This window comes from Barbatula barbatula (assembly GCF_947034865.1).
Source record: "Barbatula barbatula genome assembly, chromosome: 17".
NCBI classification, from domain to species: domain Eukaryota; kingdom Metazoa; phylum Chordata; class Actinopteri; order Cypriniformes; family Nemacheilidae; genus Barbatula; species Barbatula barbatula.
Genome location: NC_136780.1, coordinates 14311456 through 14328011, shown reverse-complemented (window position 1 = coordinate 14328011; position 16556 = coordinate 14311456). Strand labels below are relative to the sequence as shown.

Below are 16556 nucleotides of genomic sequence, written 5' to 3'. Positions count from 1 at the left end.
TTCTCAGACTATTGGCATGAGGGTAGATACGCAGCGGTTATCGTGGTGCCACGCAGTGAGTCAGACAGTTCAGACACTAAACAGCTCCATGTGTTATCAATGGGCACCTCTGAGAGTTGATATGCACATTTGCTATCTTCATTCTCTCATAACAATGGGAACGGCCTTATACGGAGCGATGGCAAGACTGTGCAGCACTTATCTATCAGGGTAAAAATAAACACAATGAGTGAGAAGAACTTGCTGTATGAGCCCCTGAAGACCCCCATCTTTAAAGAACAAGGGAGCAAGAGGTGGTCCAGACTCCTGGACATCACAACAGCTTTGTTTTAACTGCAGATCCCTGCTGCACATCAGGTAAGAATGCGGGTGTGTTGTTCAGCAGTTCAAAATAACATATTTAATTTAACTAAATATTTATATATTTTGAATTGCTTTATTTGACTTTTTAGAGAATATTTAGAACAAAAATGTTGTTTTTTACGACTAAATATATTATGATTATATAAAGTTTCTGCCGTACACTCTTAAAGCGGCTGTGTTCATTTTAACACTTTGTTTTGTTTAATTTATTCACCAAATAATCTGTTACTTTCAACACACAAGTTGTGTTGACCCAGGAAATAACACAGAGATGTGTTCAGCTACTACTGTGTTCTGTGTTCTGTGTTGTCCTTAACTGAATACTGAATTGGTAGTTTTTAACATAACATTTTTAAAAGTTTATGTTTGGGTCACTCATCAACTAAGCACATTTGTCTCAATGTTAATGCAGTCAGATTTTCTTGCTTTGACTAAAGTGAACACAGCGAGCGCTCTGGAAACTTCTCAAATCCTGCTGGGAAAACATGGATCAGTTTGCATAATCGTAGAGAATCCGTTCCAGCTCAAATGCGGCTGTCATTCAAAAGATGAAACTCACGTTAATAATATTCTGATCATTTGCTATGAAAAATCAGAAAAGTGTAAAAGAAGCAGACTCACTTTCATTGTCTCAGAATGCATTTGGCACAATAAAACTGGATTTCTTTCTTTTGTATAGAGTCAAAATGTCAGACAACGAAGACGTTCAAGAGTACGAGTAAGTGTAACCTTCAGTACACAAATACAGTAACTTCCATTCATCAGCGAGACACCAAATCTGTGTGATCCTACACATACACTGATTTCTTTTTGTTTTATTTATTCAATTGAGTAATACTCACTTGACATAAATACCACTCATGTGATACGTGCATTTAATATAAGAAGTCAAGAAATGTAGAGAAAGTGATTCAGCAACTGAATAACAGCATTATTTTTTATTATTGTTTCGCAGGGAGCACGAGGGTGAGTCCGATGTTTTATCATATTGCTTTTAAAAATTCATTATAAAAGTATTGTACTTACAGCTAGAATGTATCAAAAGTGACATGACTATACGCTGTTGACTGCAGTGTAAGCAGCATGTTTTGAACAGTTTTGTGTCATTGCATAAATCTATTTTTCATAATGCGTGAGGAGAGCAATACAACTTTTACCACGTATCGCAATCCCAGCCAATCAGCTGTATACATTAAACCTCAAAAATCATTGGAGTTAAAAATTAAATGACACTATCAGTGTGGATACAATAAATGGTACACTACCATACACATTTTGAGCTAGTCTGTCCACTTTGTCAACTTTTCTCACACGCTGGGTTTCTATAAATCACACTTAAAAATGACGTTTGTGGAATAAGTAGAGCAGAATGTTCTGAAGGCTGTCATCGGTAATCTATCATTGTTCATGCCTGTTTTGTTTTGCATTTACAGTACTCCAGTGTTACAGTACAGACTACAGTAGTAACTTTTGTGGCTCCTGCTTTTGGGATTAGTGTTCTCTTCCTTTTATTTGTTGTAAATGTTGTCAAGGCTGTTTGTTTGTTTGTTTACTAATCAGCATGGTTTGGTTTAGAGGTGCAAGAGGAGGAGCAGGAGGCGGAGCAAGAGGAGGTGCAGCATGATGAAGGTAGATTAAACGATGCTTATCTGTCTTTACGGTATAGTACAGCATACCATAGCCTGGCACAGTATAGTATATATACAGTATGAACATATATGACACAGACCAAGCAATGTTCATAGATTATAGTCTACACTGTACTGAAGTGTACTACTGTACTGTTTTATACACTAAACATACCACTATACTATCCAACATTAGACTATAGTGTTGAATAATAAACTATACTTTACTAAACAGTACTACCATGAGGCATATTATATTGTACGGTGCTGTACTGTACTTCACTGCATCACAAAAGATACTACACTATACTATGCAACACTACACTATAGTGTTGAATAATAAACTGTACTTTACTACCATAAGGCATATTATATTGTATACTATAAGTGTATAAGTGTATACCTTAGTACATAGTAGTTTACTTCCTACTTAATACCATAATATATCAATATATTGATAGTAATTTAGTATACATCTCAATATCATGGTATTTCCATCTGTTACCATAGCCATACCACCATATCATTTTTTGTAAGTGATGTAACATGGCATCTGACTTCAAACATGCCAACACATTCACTGGCAGCAGTTGTGAGACTGTAGAGGAGTGAAATTGTGTTGTGTAACCATTTGATGGATGTGAGGTATGCTTTAATCTAGAAAGCCTGCCATCAGAACCCATCATGCCCAGGCTGGTATACAGCTGTTGTGCCCTTTGGGAATTATTCTTTCATCATCTGAGTTTGGTTTTCACACTCTCTGTATAATTTTAAGTTGACAGAATGGCTTAACTCAGAACTTTATGTAATTTTATATTTTATGAAACCAAACATCCATACTTGACAATATGTTGCAATCGCACCCATCCAGCATTTTTCTCCATATTCAGAGACGCCACTAGAGGAAGTGGAGGAGGAAGAAGAGAGCACACGGGAACAGGGTGAGTACTGTATCAAGACCAGATTTTTTAAATATACAATTTGTACAAGTATACAAAAAGTTTTTTTATATTTAGATAATTATATGTCCTATACCCTACTGTACATGTTACAAAAAACTGTTGAAATTATTCAATTTTTGTGTAAAGAGGTTAATGCTGGGTAAGTTCTCAATCATTCTTTTGTAATCAGTTTTTTATATCAGTCTCTTATATCTTCTTTCATTTCTTCTTTCTTTCTTTTTTTCTTTTTTTACAGAGGGTGAAGAGGAGAATGAAGATGGAGGAGGTAAGAAATGGTTTTCAGCTTGTACACGAATTGCAATTATATAAATTTTGTCTCATATTGGTTAACTTTTTTTTGCTTTTGTCTGATTCTTTAGAGGAGACTAAGCCTAAATTCCAAAAGTAAGTTCAGTTTGTCGTGTTTCCAAAGATCAGTATACAGAAAACAAAATGTTTCAGAACTATAAATGTGCATCATTTTATTTTTCAGACCTTTCATGTTGCCAAACCTGGTGCCCCCCAAGATTCCAGATGGAGAAAAAGTTGATTTTGATGTGAGTCAATCATAGATTATATCAAGCAGTTTCATAATACGAAAAATATGTTTTTATGTAGTAAGCTCATGCTTTCTTGTTAAAACATCTTGTCACTTTTCACATCATCTAGCAGAACCTCTCTAATTGCTTAATTTTATAACATGCATTACAAAAGTACAAAAAAATAACTATACACATATTTGGGATTTTTAGTGGCTAAATGATGACACACCAAATGCTGATCACATGTTTTGTTTAGCAAATGTGGGAGACAAAATGTCAAAGTTGAAATATATTCTTCCCTCAGGACATCCACCGTAAACGCATGGAGAAGGACCTGAATGAACTCCAGACACTCATAGAAGCTCACTTTGAAAGCCGTAAGAACGAAGAAGAGGAACTTATCGGCCTTAAAGAAAGGATTGTGAGTGAGCCTCCATACACAAAACCTGCAACATCTCTGTTTCAAACATCTCTGTTTCAGCTTCATTTCAATTTTCGTTGTATTCGAAATACGTGACAACAATGGCAAAAATTCCAGTCTGTCAAGACCTTGATGATAAATCGTTAATGTCTAATTTTGAGTTCAGTCATTTTTGCAGAAGAAACACCCATCACGAGCAATTGCTGAGTGATCTCTTGACAAACTTGATGCTTTCAACAAATTCCGCAGGAGAAAAGACGTTCTGAGCGAGCAGAGCAGCATAGGATCCGCAGCGAACGTGAGAAGGAACGTCAGAAGCGTGTGGAGGTGAGTGAAGTTCTGACATCTGAGACCGGTAAACCTGAATTACAGCTTACAACTGTCAGCTAAACTTTTCTTGTTTTCCAGGAGGAAAGAGCTCGGAAGGAGGATGAAGAAGCCAAAAAGAGGGCGGATGATGATGCCAAGAAAAAGAAAACACTCACCAGTTTGCACTTCGGTGGCTACATGCAAAAGGTCAGAGTTTGAAATATACGTGGAAAATTTCTAAACAAAATCAGAAAAGAAATAACGAAATAGATTCTGTAAAATTATGGTTTTCACAGTGTACATCAATTTCTCTGTAATCTTACAGAATTTAAATTTTTCACGTGTAATGAAAACACTGTAATTTTACTGTCATTTTTTATGGATTTTTCATTTATAATAATGTTATAATAGAAGATCAATAAAATTACAGAAAAAGCCTAAAATATTTCAAGAAAATCATAAATAAATAAATAAATTATTTTCTGATATTTTACTGGTACCCCTGGTACAACCGTTTTTTACAGGATTATATTACAGGGTGGGGGATAAAAATGGCATTTCAACATTGTCCCTGTGTTATGTTGTTCTGCAGATAGAACGCAGGAGTGGAAAGAAACAGACTGAGAGAGAGAAGAAAAAGAAATTTCTTAGCGATCGCCACAAACCTCTGGACATTAGCAATGCCAATGACTCTGCCCTCAGGTCAGTGTCTTAGTGTTTTTCAAACAACGCCACATAATCTATATATATAATATAATAGATATAATTTGTATTGCAAGATAAACAAAAACTTTAAAACTTTTGCTACAACAGAGCAACAACAATATGGAGCCAGTGTTTGCTGAATGCAATATGGCTCGAGTAGGAGTGCTCTTCTATCAGGATGGCTGTGATTAAAGCAAAGGCATGAAGTACAGAAGACAATCTCAATATTGAGCCCCATCACATGACTACGAGAGGATTATTGCATTTATACAATAGTTCAACGGCACAAGTGTGCATAAATCAGAAAGAACATAGGAGTGTCTTTAAAACATTCAGTATTTTAAAGGAAATGGGGAACAACTTTCTTCCGAATCCCAGCCCAGCATAACAGTTAAACAAACCTCTGTTACTAATTCCAAACCGTCACATCTATAAAATGAGCGCAGTGCTGCTTCAGTGACGTTATTAATCATCATCTTGAATCTAATCATCATCTTATTAGTGAGAAATAAGGAGACAACATGTGCGTGTGAATGAAAGAGAGAGACTGTAACAGCTGTGAATAGCTCTAGACATGCGTGTTTACTTAAGTTTCATAAGGACCACTTAGTTTAGTGGCGGAGTAAAACAAAAGATGAAGCAGTTACCATGGTGTGGTGATACCGTTGGAATGGCTCTCAGCAAATCAGATTTGAGAACCAGAAAGAACTGTTGTATGATGAAATATTTAAATAGCAATGTTTGACCAATAACTGGTTGATAATGAATTACCACAAAAAAGTATTATTTTGTCAAATAATACAATGAAGGTGATATTGTGCACACCTAGCCCAAAGACTGCGATGATACAGAATTCAAAGTTTTAAAATAAACAAGTTAGAGGGTGTGGCTAAAGCTGAATAAAATGTTAAAATATAGTAAAAAGTAAAACTATAGTATGTTACAGCTTTTGTTTTCAAGTGTGAGTGCTCCTAATTCACACAAGACCCGTACAGACTTTATTTTCAGTACCTGGATGAAAAATGAAATAATACTATTTCTTTATCACTCTCTCTCTCTCTCTCTCTCTCTCTCTCTCTCTCTTTATGACCAGGGAAAAAGCCACAGAACTGTGGACTAGGATGCGAGAACTAGAAGCAGAGAAGTTTGAGTTACAGTATCAGTTTAGCAAACAGAAATATGAGGTAAGAAGAGAACGTCCCTTGGTTGATTTAAAATAAACGTACATTTAAAAAATGATATCCTATATTTGTTTAATTTGGACGAACCTCATGAAAAAAGATTGTATATTCCCGAGAAAAGCATTACGTCTTACATTGTTAAGAATAAAGGTACATCTCATTCTTACTTTTTTATAAACTGAACAACCTTCTTCGGATGTTAAAGGTTCTTTATTCTTTATTCAATCGCATCACAGAACCTTTTGAAGCACCTTTTTTAAGAACGTACTTGCATGTATGTCATTTCTTCCCGGTCCATTTCTGTTGAAGCAAAATGGAAGAATGCATGAATAAGCAAATGATGGTGCCATTGTGTACACTGAATGATAAAGATGTAGTGTAACTAAAATGATTCTTAATGTCCTCTACAGATCAACATCCTGAGGAACAGAGTCAGTGACCATCAGAAATTGTAAGTTTGGTGACACGTTTAGTTCCGTCAATCTCTATTGTTTACTCTCTATAGTGTATATTTTTATCAGATTTTGCACAAAGAGCAATACGTTTGGAGAGGTGTCAGCTCGCCAACCTTCGAAATTCCAAGCTTACTTCTCTTTTTGCAAGTGTAAGAAGCAGTGTTAATGCATGCCTGCACTGCTCTACCTGGCCTGTTTTATTTATTTCCCTGAGGGGATTCTCATTCAAACTGTGACTCATGAGTTTCTGCCTCCGGCGTGAACACAGACACATGAATGTTTGTGAACGCCCATCAAATCCGATCATCTTGCTGCCGGGGACATTGGCAGATCTACTCTATGGCAGAAAACGAATGTCTCAGCCAGAACTGTAGGACTTGGGGGCAAGGAGGTTGTCTTTTGGTTGCCATATGCTGAACAACAAAGTCAGCACTTTACCATGTCCATGCTTCATGTAGATTACCATTCAGCAGAAAAATATACTCTGGTCCAAAACCAAATTAGCTGCCTAATCAAACGACATTAAAATCATCACATGACACAACGGCTGTTTTCAAATTTAAAGCGTCAGCAGCAAATGATGTCTTTTAACTGTAATCCTAATGATACAGATATTGTTGGCATCACTATTTCAAAGGGAATTTTTCAGCTGATGAAAGATAAAACATCGCCAGCCAATAAATATCCATTCCACTTTAAAGGCTAAGCCATTTTGATTATCATAGGGATTAACACCCCTTCGCAAGATGTAAACACTTGTCCACATATCGCCATTGTGACTGGTTCCAAAACCTTGAATGTCCACATGTTTAAGTAAATGGAAAAAATACTTTTAGTGATTAAATGTTGCGTTGTCGAAGTTGACACACACTTTTTAATACTTTTTATTTTTTAGATATTTGCAAAACCCAGTGACAAACATAAAGGTTAAAATGATATACGGAAAACAGCGATATTTACAGTTATTTAATATATTTGTTTCACATTTCGGTCAAACTTTTGTGCAGTGTTAAAAAGCTTCAAATGGAAGTTTTTCTTGTTAACATTTTCTGAGGTGATCCATATTTAGCATTTTTTAAATATATAAATATGTCAAATGAACTGCGTTTTCTAAGAAATTTATCAGTCATTTATCAAACATCTTTAGCAGACGTCTTACAGACGTGCCTGTGCTATCTTGGTATGGTTTATTGTGGTCAGACGATACTGCAGTACATTGTTTGTAAGAGTATTCATTTCTGCTGTTACATTAAATGTTTTATAGTAAAAGTATAACTTTATTATATTATAAATATAATTCTTTAATACATATAAAAATAAATATATATGTATTATATTTATCACATACAATTTAGGTTTACTTTTTACATTTACTAAACATTTAGATCGTCCATTTTTTTTAATTCAGTAAAACTTTCACAAAGTATACTTTCCTTCGTTTTTTCTTAATAACTAGAAGATGCATGTGTCTTACATCAAAAAGGTTCGACTTCAGTTTGAAAGTAGCAGCTTATGTAGACATCAGACAGCAAGACTTAAGTTTTAAAACAGCTCCAGTATATACAGTTCAGTTGGATGAAAACTTTTAGTGTGTCTTTTCATCTCATCCTCAGTTTTTATTACTGTTATTTGTATTGCTTCTGTAGGTCAAAGAGAACCAAGAGAGGCCTCAGGAAGTGAACATGAAAGCTCTTCAATAACCCACACCGAGTTCATGAAGAGAAACATCCAGAAAAGCTGCACATGCTTCAAACAAAGAGTAATTCATTTCAAACTGATCATTGTCATGTCCGTGAAAAACACACAAAATAAATGAGAAAATGAATGTGAAGATTTCACTTGAACTGATGGATTATACTTTTTCTGTCTGTTTTAACATTATTGCTCGTTCCATTTATTCATGAGATCTTAATCTGAGATTGTTTGTCTCAGTAATATGTGAGGTGCTTTAAAAATATATTTTTGCTTCCAGGTACACACAGTAAACTATATGCACAGGCATCTATTTGAAGCACATTGGCAAAATTCCTATTATTATACCAACAATATGCAACAGTTTCTTTTGAAACTTCTATAAAAACACGAATCACAAGGGTTCATGTACAGTACAGCCTGGAAAGCATACGCTAGATATTTTTAAATGCACCCTGATAAGTTCATATCGTTTTGCAATAAAACAGTAAGGCAACGTAAAAGTTAGGTAACAGAACAAAATAAACCATTTCAAAAGACGCTCTTCGAGCATCGATTTTCAGTTAGTGTCGCCTAAGGCATCCCGCCTCAGGATTAAAAAGACACAAAGGATTTGCATATTTTAGCAACATGTCACTACTGTGTTATATAAGTTCTTGCACAAAAGTTTATTTTACAGTAACACCCTGAGGACTTTTGTTGATGCTTCAAAGCGCCAAAACCCAAGCTTGAAAATGTTAATGTTACAAATGACTATGCAATTGACAGAGAGAAAGACGGAAAAAGAGGGAAAACCTCCTGAAATGCATTTTCATTCATCGCAGTGCTCCGTGTCAGGAATTATTTGCAGGAATGCACAGGGGAATGTGTAAGACTCATTTCTTTTTCCTGGCTCACAGCCCGGCATTGTTTTGTGTGTAGGAAATGAACATAAGACATTACTTTATACTCTGTAGCCTTGTCTGTTCATGTTAGGGAAATGGGTCACCTGTAATGTGTCTGCACAGGTCAATTATACTTTGACATGTAACCAGAATCAAGTAAATAAATAATGTCTGATTAACTTTTGTTCATGATTTTGCAGTTGTTAAACTAAATTTCTATGAATATGAACACTTTAATTTAGACAGAGCCACGTAAAAAAGACCATTCCAAATTTTTATTTCAAATCAGCATTAGTATATGTATGGTGGTGATTCCAGTCTGTTGAATTTCAACTAAATCAAACCTCAGGAGTGACAAGACATCCAACAGCAAATGTGAAACACTGCATGAAAAATAACTTTTGAAATTTTCCTACATGTACAAATATCACTGCTGTATTGCTTAAAAGTGAATAGGAACTGGTTTTCTTTGCAGTATTTGAGGTCTAAAATAATTAAGCATGTTTTCTGTTATTTTCACCTGTTTCTCCAGTTTAGATTTACTGCAATAAATGCAAATAGACACAATATACATTTTTTTAATTTGGTCGAAATATTGTTAGAAGTTCACAGAACAAAACTAAAAAGACCATTTACCTAAACACTACCTATATGGCAGAAACGGTCTCTTTTCTGCGGCTGCATTTTAATACCAAATGTATATATTTTTTCTGTCGTTGGCGTTTTCTTTACAATAAACTTTAGTTTGACAATTGCAACTGATAAAAGGAATTAAAACGATCTGCACAATAGATTTTTCCCCAAGCCAACGCTGGTATACGTACGAGCAAACAAAACAAGTACAGCATCATCACAATAAGTCATTCAAAAAAGTAAAAATAAACTGCACACTGTGCCACATAACAAAAAATATTCACAAATAACAACATCCCACAGCCTGAGTAAACAGAAAAACACGGCATATGGTACAATAGGGACAAAGTTTTAGTTTTGTCAGAGTAAAGATGGGTCCGATTCTTCTGATAATTTCATCTTTAAAGGGACAGTTCACCCAAAGACAAAAAATCTTCCATCGCTTCCAATTACTTGTGAGGAAAAAGATATCTTGATGAATGTCTACTCTATCTTGTCAGATTAAAAAAATGTATTCTTGTATGTGACTTTTTCTGTGGAACACAAAAGAAGATGTTTTGAGAAATGTCTCAGTGGTTTTGTGTTCATAAAGGAAGTCAATGGGGTTCATAATGCTTGGAAAAAAATTTTTCTAAACACATCATAAAAGTAAGAAATATATTCTTTGAAGTATAGTCACTTTACCCGGACTTGAAAGCTCTAAAAGCAGCATGGAAACAACGTTTAAGTAATCAGAAGAAGAACATTTACACACCAACAACCAAAGGCCTTACCGAGAATTGTCAGAATCACTGTGTATTATGATATACTACATTTAAACATGTTTGCGATATTACTAATGTCACACAGGAGTTGAAAAGCAATACAAAAAGATGAGTGGAATTACTACTCTGCAAGACTAGTAGTGCAAGTCTGGCAAGCCAAAGTGTAAAGACTGTTTCTCATGACACAGTGTGCATGTTTTGCATTAGGCACTAAACAGATCTCTGGAAGAAAACATTGAGAAAATGTGCCGCACAAATTACAGAGATCCAAAATGCAGGTCTCGTTGTGGGGACCAAATCTGCAAATGAAAAAGCACATTAGAGAATGTGCTTCAAAGCTCAAGCAAAATACAGTTGCTTTATACTCACGTACATGCGGATCAGCGGATCGGTATGCCGAATACTATCCTGTACGATGCAGACGTGACTGTGTTAACAAATGTGTCCTTGATCATTCCTTGCTGTTAATAAACAAATTCAAAACATAAATTACTATTTAATTTGACTGTGTTAATGTATTTGTGAAGAGGACATTTTCTTCTCAATGTCTGTATCATGACCGCTTGTGGCACATCCCAATACTGCTTTGATACAAGCACGTGTTACCCCTTACACATTTCCACAAATATGCTCCGACCTTCTACATTAGATTAACTACTGGTATGTTACGCTTCAGTCTGCGTCTCCCCTGTTAGTTTGGACTTTTAGTCTGGGATTACTTTAGTTCTTAACTAATAAGGTAACAAGAAACAATTAACAAGAATCAATGAACAAAAGAACTACAGGAGACTACCGATGAGTCCGAAATCGCCTACTTCCATACTATTCCATACTAGTAGGCTAGGTGACAATGAGTATTAATAGTGTGTCCGAAACCTCAGTATGCAAAAAACAGTAGGTGAGATATACCTGGATGGTCTACTGCTTCCGCCGAGATTCGCATGTGTGGGTCGGATGGACACTTCTCTATCCCAGGATGCCACGAGAACTGGGCAACGGTCAAATTTCAAAAGTAAATAAAATAAATTGAGCGGAAAACTTTAAGGTGGATGTCCGATTTTAATGTAAGAGCCAATAGATGAATTTCTCATGACTAAATTATGTTTTTATCAACGCTCGCGTGTAGGTTGTTGTTAATATGTCATAGGTCAAAGAGCCAATGGGTCACATGACCATTAAACATGCCGGACGCAGAGCATATGTGTCACATGACCATAAAACATGGAGGACGCAGTATGTCCGAAATGTATTCATACTACTCCCACTCATACTATATAGAACGTACTGTTTTAACGGCCGATAGGTAGTTACTTATTCACATTTAGTTAACACTGCTGTACTGATTTTCTTAAAATAATAATACGAGTAAAACTGCAAATGTGTAGCGTTTTGGGTTATACAAATAAACCAAACAATTATTGTAATTATTGTAAAGCTAAGCTAATAAAACTGATTTATGATTTGAGGATTTATGGAATGCACCTTTAAATACTAAGGGCCAGATGTACTAACAGCTTGCGGCAATGCAAACACAGATGTTTTTGCGATTACATTTGTAGGAGTTTCCTCTTCAGATGCAAACTAAAGGGTAGTGTGTGTGTGTGAGAGAGAGAGAGAGTCTTGTTTGATGTATAATGATCTTGCAGACGGAAAGATGGACTGTACTCTGGGCCTTTTTAACCAGACGCAAATAAATCACCAATGCACACACCCTTCTTTCCCTTTCAATCAAAGGTAACTGCTGCTTATCTTATACCTTCATTTACAATCCTCCATCGATGAAGAATTTATACAAATACACCATCACTTTTCCTGGAAACCGTTAGCAGCAATGCATTTTTAACTTCTGGTATAAATCTATTTCTTATCTGTTTTGTTTATACCTTACATTGCAGTTCCACAAAAATTCATTACCTAACTTGCAGTGTATTACATAACATGAGAAATCAAGACGTCATCAGTCAGCTTGGAGTCTTACGAAGTGTCAAATGGGGTGAACCAGACACATATGGGTCATATTGTTCCCTTCCTCACTGTAATACATGAACGACAACCATCATGCCCCAAAACCTTGGAATTAAGCGTAATTAAGGCAATGCGTTAAATACCCTTTGGAGGTATACATATATATTGTTGTGATTTGTAAAAATAATTTCACAATGAATGTACAAAATATTCCTTCTTTCTTAAAATAGCCTTCTTATGATTTCAGGCTGTAATGTGACTTGCACTTGAGAGGCTTCATATGAAACAAACATTTAAAGCTGCTTATCTTTTCCAAGTACATAAAACAATTTTAATTGGGGATATTTTACCTTTTTCAACATGTTGTGAAAATATTTGTGTACCCATAGACTGTAGAGAAAGGCTCCAGCAGGCTGTCTAGATTTTCTGAATGTCCTGCAAACGAGAGAGAAATTATATAAAGCTACATAACACTTAACATTCATGTATTTTGGGCACTTTCCCCTTAACGGCCCCATTTCACAGGGGTCATGAGCCGGTTATCTCTTCTAAAATTGCACAACAGCTTTAGCTTTGGCCGGGTGTAAAAACACCTGGGTTACGGATGTGACCTCCGTGGAGGGAACGAGACGTTGTGTCGAGACTGACAGAATGGGGTTTGACTTGAGAACCTATCATCTCCGATTATATTTTAAAAAGGCCAATGAACTTTGCGAATGGGATGGCATGCCGTACATATGGGTGTAAAAGGAAAGATGGCATTCCCATTCAGTTTTTTGGGCTGAGGAACTTGAGAGGCACCATAGTTCTCTGCAGTGGGCCGGTGCAGCGCTTGTAGCATGATGGACACAACGTCTTCATCGGGTTATCGAGGTTACATCCATAATGAGACGTTCCCTTTCTGTCGGTCACTCGACGTTGTGTCGAGACTGATCGAATAGGGGTTCCTGTCGAAAACGCCACGGTGCTGCTTCCAATGGAATGACACTGTCCGGCCAAGGCGAGTCACGAATGAGCGTCCATGCGAATCATAAACAGCCAGTGGTGTAGTAAGACATAAATTCGTGTGACAACGACAAGAGGTTCTAACTACCAGCCGTACAGGCGCTGGGCTTGCTACTCTAGAGGCAAGTAGGCTGGCCGAAACTCGCCTGAGAGGGGGATGCTACAGAGACCACATCTGCCGAAGGGAGATAATACGCGGAATACCTACACGGTCTCACCAGTGGGAAGAACTCATGGGAGTAGTAGTGCGTGGCCCCAACCTATGCGAAAAAGGCTGGACGCAGCCCGACCCACAGCTCTGCAGATGTCTGCCAGAGAGGCGCTCTGAGCCAGTGCCCACGAGGGGGCTGCACCCCGGCGGAGCGTCACTACAGTGGGAAGGGGCCTGAGATCTGTAAGCCAAGTGATGACGTCCACGATCCAGTGCCCCGGTCTCTGTTTCCTGACACAGACAAAGAGCTGCTCAGAGCTAGGGTTCTGTGTTTGGTCCGAGTAGAGGCGCAGGGTACGTACTGGACACGACAGGGAATAGGTTAGGACTTCCTCCCAGGGGGAGCGCCTGCAGGTTCCCTACCACCTAGTCCGTGGCGGGAGTGGTGTGGACTCTGGGCATGTGGCCAGGTTGGGGTATAGCCCACATGGGGTACCCCAACTCTAGTCACCCGCTAGACATGGAGAGTGCGTGCTAATCCCCTACCCTCCTGATAGAGTCGAGCGTCGACAGAAGAAGCGTCTTCATCATTTGAGAGAAAGATCGGGTTCTCAAGGGGCTCGAACGGGGCCTTACACAGGGGCTCCCATCTGCGCAGGATTGAGCCAAAGGTGTCTCTCTTGGACCACTGCCGTCACTTCGGTCGCATGTAGCGCGAGGTCTGTGGCGGTGCCCAGGCCCTGCATAACCACTGGGTCACACTTTCCCTCGTCTAAACACTCCAACACCTTAGCCTGGTGGATCTGCAGGATGGCCATGGAGTGAAGGGCGGAAGCAGCTGACCTGCCGCAGTCTAAACCCTTGACATCAGTGATGGTGAGGACTAATAAGCTCGGTCAGTGCCTCCATGTGGCACGTCTGTGGACCCCTGAGACCATACATTCAAACAGTGAACACTAAAGAGAAAATAGTAGACAATGCCCCTACAATGGACAGAGGGAAACTGGGGCTATATAAAGGGAGACACTAACAAGGAGTTATTACACAGGAAGAGTGGCACAGGTGATGGGAATGAAACCCTAATGAAAGTGAACAGAAGAAAACACGGAGCAGGTGATAGGAATCAAACACTAATGAAATGTTTACGGGAGACTGGAGGGTGGGGCTTAGAGACATAACAGGAGAACAAGAGGACGCCAAATGACAACAAAAAGCCACATGTCTCCACACATAACACAACAGAAACTGTGGCAATGTCATGACTCTGCCCAGGGAGCTTGAAAGCTCGAGACAGGAAGGACAGAGTCCTGACACTCAGAACTTTTCAATAACACTCGAAAAAATTGTAGAGTAAAGGCAATCAAAACCCTTTTCTTTGAATATGAATATTTTTTGTCAGATACTTTTTATACTAGTAATGACAAAATAAGAGAAAATGCTACAAACTCTTTTTGTGTGTAGACAGTCACAATAAATATGAACCATACAAAACAACAATATCATTCACAAACTAGAAAAACTGACTTTAACATATTTAACAACTCAGTAGTAAAGTAGTAGTGCAAGAAGTACAACTCGGTTCACTTTGGATTTGAACATTACAAATATTCTAGAAAAGAGAAATTTCCGTTTACAAAGAAACAAATCTATAGATCACATCTTCAATGCTTTAAGTTTGACTTCATAAAGTAGACGCATTATGATTTGCTTCTTGACACCTGACATCTGTTTTCGTCAACCAGTGCAACCAGTTTTGGAGCAGTTCCCACTCTCATAATGTCATTTAGATGTCTGTGAGCTGTCATTTTGGGGAATGTCGGTCCACAGTGTATATCTTTCTAGATTTCGTACTAAAAGTGTACGTACGCACAAAAGTTATGTTTTTGTTGTCTTTAAATTCAATTCGATAAACAAATAAACCGTGTGGTAAATGGTAGCTTTTTTCAATTAACAGGTTTAGTGTCTTTTATTAAGTGTATGTGTATATACTTTTTTTGTTAGTTTGTGGGTCGGTAAAATCGTTTGGTCAACTTGTGTTGTTTTCAAATGTGCTTTAGAAATAAAAATGATTGATTGATTGATTAATTGACTGACTATCCGTTGATATACTCACATGTTTTCACTCAGATCGCTCAGACTCATGATCAGTTTCGTATTTAACAGTTTTTTGCTGTGCTCGGGCTCTACCCCAATGAGTGTTTGCATCACGCGGCACGCTGTGGCGATAGTCTCGTCAAACTCAACCATGGAGGGAGTCACAGAAGAGAGATATGATGAAACATTTGGAAGAACTGCCTTGGCTGTGGATAACAAAAACATGCAGCAAAGTTTAAACCATTACCACGACACACTGAAACACTACATTATATCACACCTACAGCTCTATTGTCTTCTGAAAAATACTCTTACCAATATTAGCCTGCAAATGTGACACCCGGCACATGTTTCCCAGCAAGGACATTGTCGTCTTCTGCAGGTTCTGGTTTGTTGAATTCAGTAGGGAGGTTATGAGAGGCAGGCCCTTCAGGTTCACAATGGCCTGACTCATCACAGTGGACACCTGGACAGAGATCCAGAATTGACTTAACGGAACGACTGTCGTTTAGTTAAATGAAATAAACATTCAAAGTGTTGTTGTTGTGTGTACAGTATGTACAAAGTTTTTTGAAGCAGTGAGGTTCTGTAACGCTCCGCAGCATGCCTCCAGAGTGGCTTCACTATGACTGGACGTCAGCAGAGATAGGTACAGTTGAAGAGACTCTCTGTTGTATAGCCAACTCACACCATTAGGAGTAGGATTATCCATCGCTGGGAAGGAAAGCTCCTACCACAGAAAAGATTTGATTTAATTTAGTATGCATTTGTAGTTAAAAAAGTTCAGACTGAGAGCACCTCAAGTTAAAACCATTTAATCTTG

At 37.7% G+C, this 16556-nt stretch overlaps 2 protein-coding genes across 3 annotated transcripts in view; one reads left to right on the top strand and one right to left on the bottom strand.

Moving 5' to 3' along the window:
• Positions 1 to 168: 168 nt before the first annotated feature.
• On the top strand, positions 169 to 9298 carry tnnt2a (troponin T type 2a (cardiac)). The gene is made up of 14 exons (XM_079478798.1): positions 169 to 357; positions 1043 to 1087; positions 1939 to 1992; positions 2882 to 2932; positions 3189 to 3218; positions 3313 to 3337; positions 3426 to 3489; positions 3779 to 3895; positions 4145 to 4222; positions 4304 to 4411; positions 4797 to 4906; positions 6003 to 6093; positions 6501 to 6541; positions 8192 to 9298. The coding sequence occupies exons 7-14, from the start codon at positions 3433 to 3435 to the stop codon at positions 8223 to 8225; spliced, it is 636 nt and encodes a 211-aa protein (XP_079334924.1). The 5' UTR covers positions 169 to 357; positions 1043 to 1087; positions 1939 to 1992; positions 2882 to 2932; positions 3189 to 3218; positions 3313 to 3337; positions 3426 to 3432; the 3' UTR covers positions 8226 to 9298.
• The window catches only part of pkp1a (plakophilin 1a), a 20492-nt gene continuing 13151 nt past the window's right edge, over positions 9216 to 16556 (bottom strand). The window contains exons 9-15 of one of the 2 annotated variants that reach the window (XR_013787876.1): positions 16296 to 16463; positions 16049 to 16199; positions 15753 to 15939; positions 12834 to 12918; positions 12433 to 12551; positions 10892 to 10979; positions 9378 to 10817 (exon numbers count right to left, since the gene is read on the bottom strand). Coding sequence is in view for 1 of the 2 variants with exons in the window: in XM_079478797.1 (XP_079334923.1) it covers positions 10899 to 10979; positions 12834 to 12918; positions 15753 to 15939; positions 16049 to 16199; positions 16296 to 16463 (672 nt within the window). In the remaining variant the exon portion in view is untranslated. Of the gene's footprint in view, positions 10818 to 10891; positions 10980 to 12432; positions 12552 to 12833; positions 12919 to 15752; positions 15940 to 16048; positions 16200 to 16295; positions 16464 to 16556 lie in introns of both variants that reach the window. The other variant, XM_079478797.1, reaches the window with a different exon arrangement.

Excerpts from the sequence above, each read along its gene's own strand:
- tnnt2a (XM_079478798.1), top strand. The coding sequence starts at position 3,433 with ATGTTGCCAAACCTGGTGCCCCCCAAGATTCCAGATGGAGAAAAAGTT. Across the intron at positions 3,896-4,144 it reads TCGGCCTTAAAGAAAGGATT|GAGAAAAGACGTTCTGAGCG; the intron begins GTGAGTGAGCCT and ends CAAATTCCGCAG. Across the intron at positions 4,412-4,796 it reads TCGGTGGCTACATGCAAAAG|ATAGAACGCAGGAGTGGAAA; the intron begins GTCAGAGTTTGA and ends GTTGTTCTGCAG.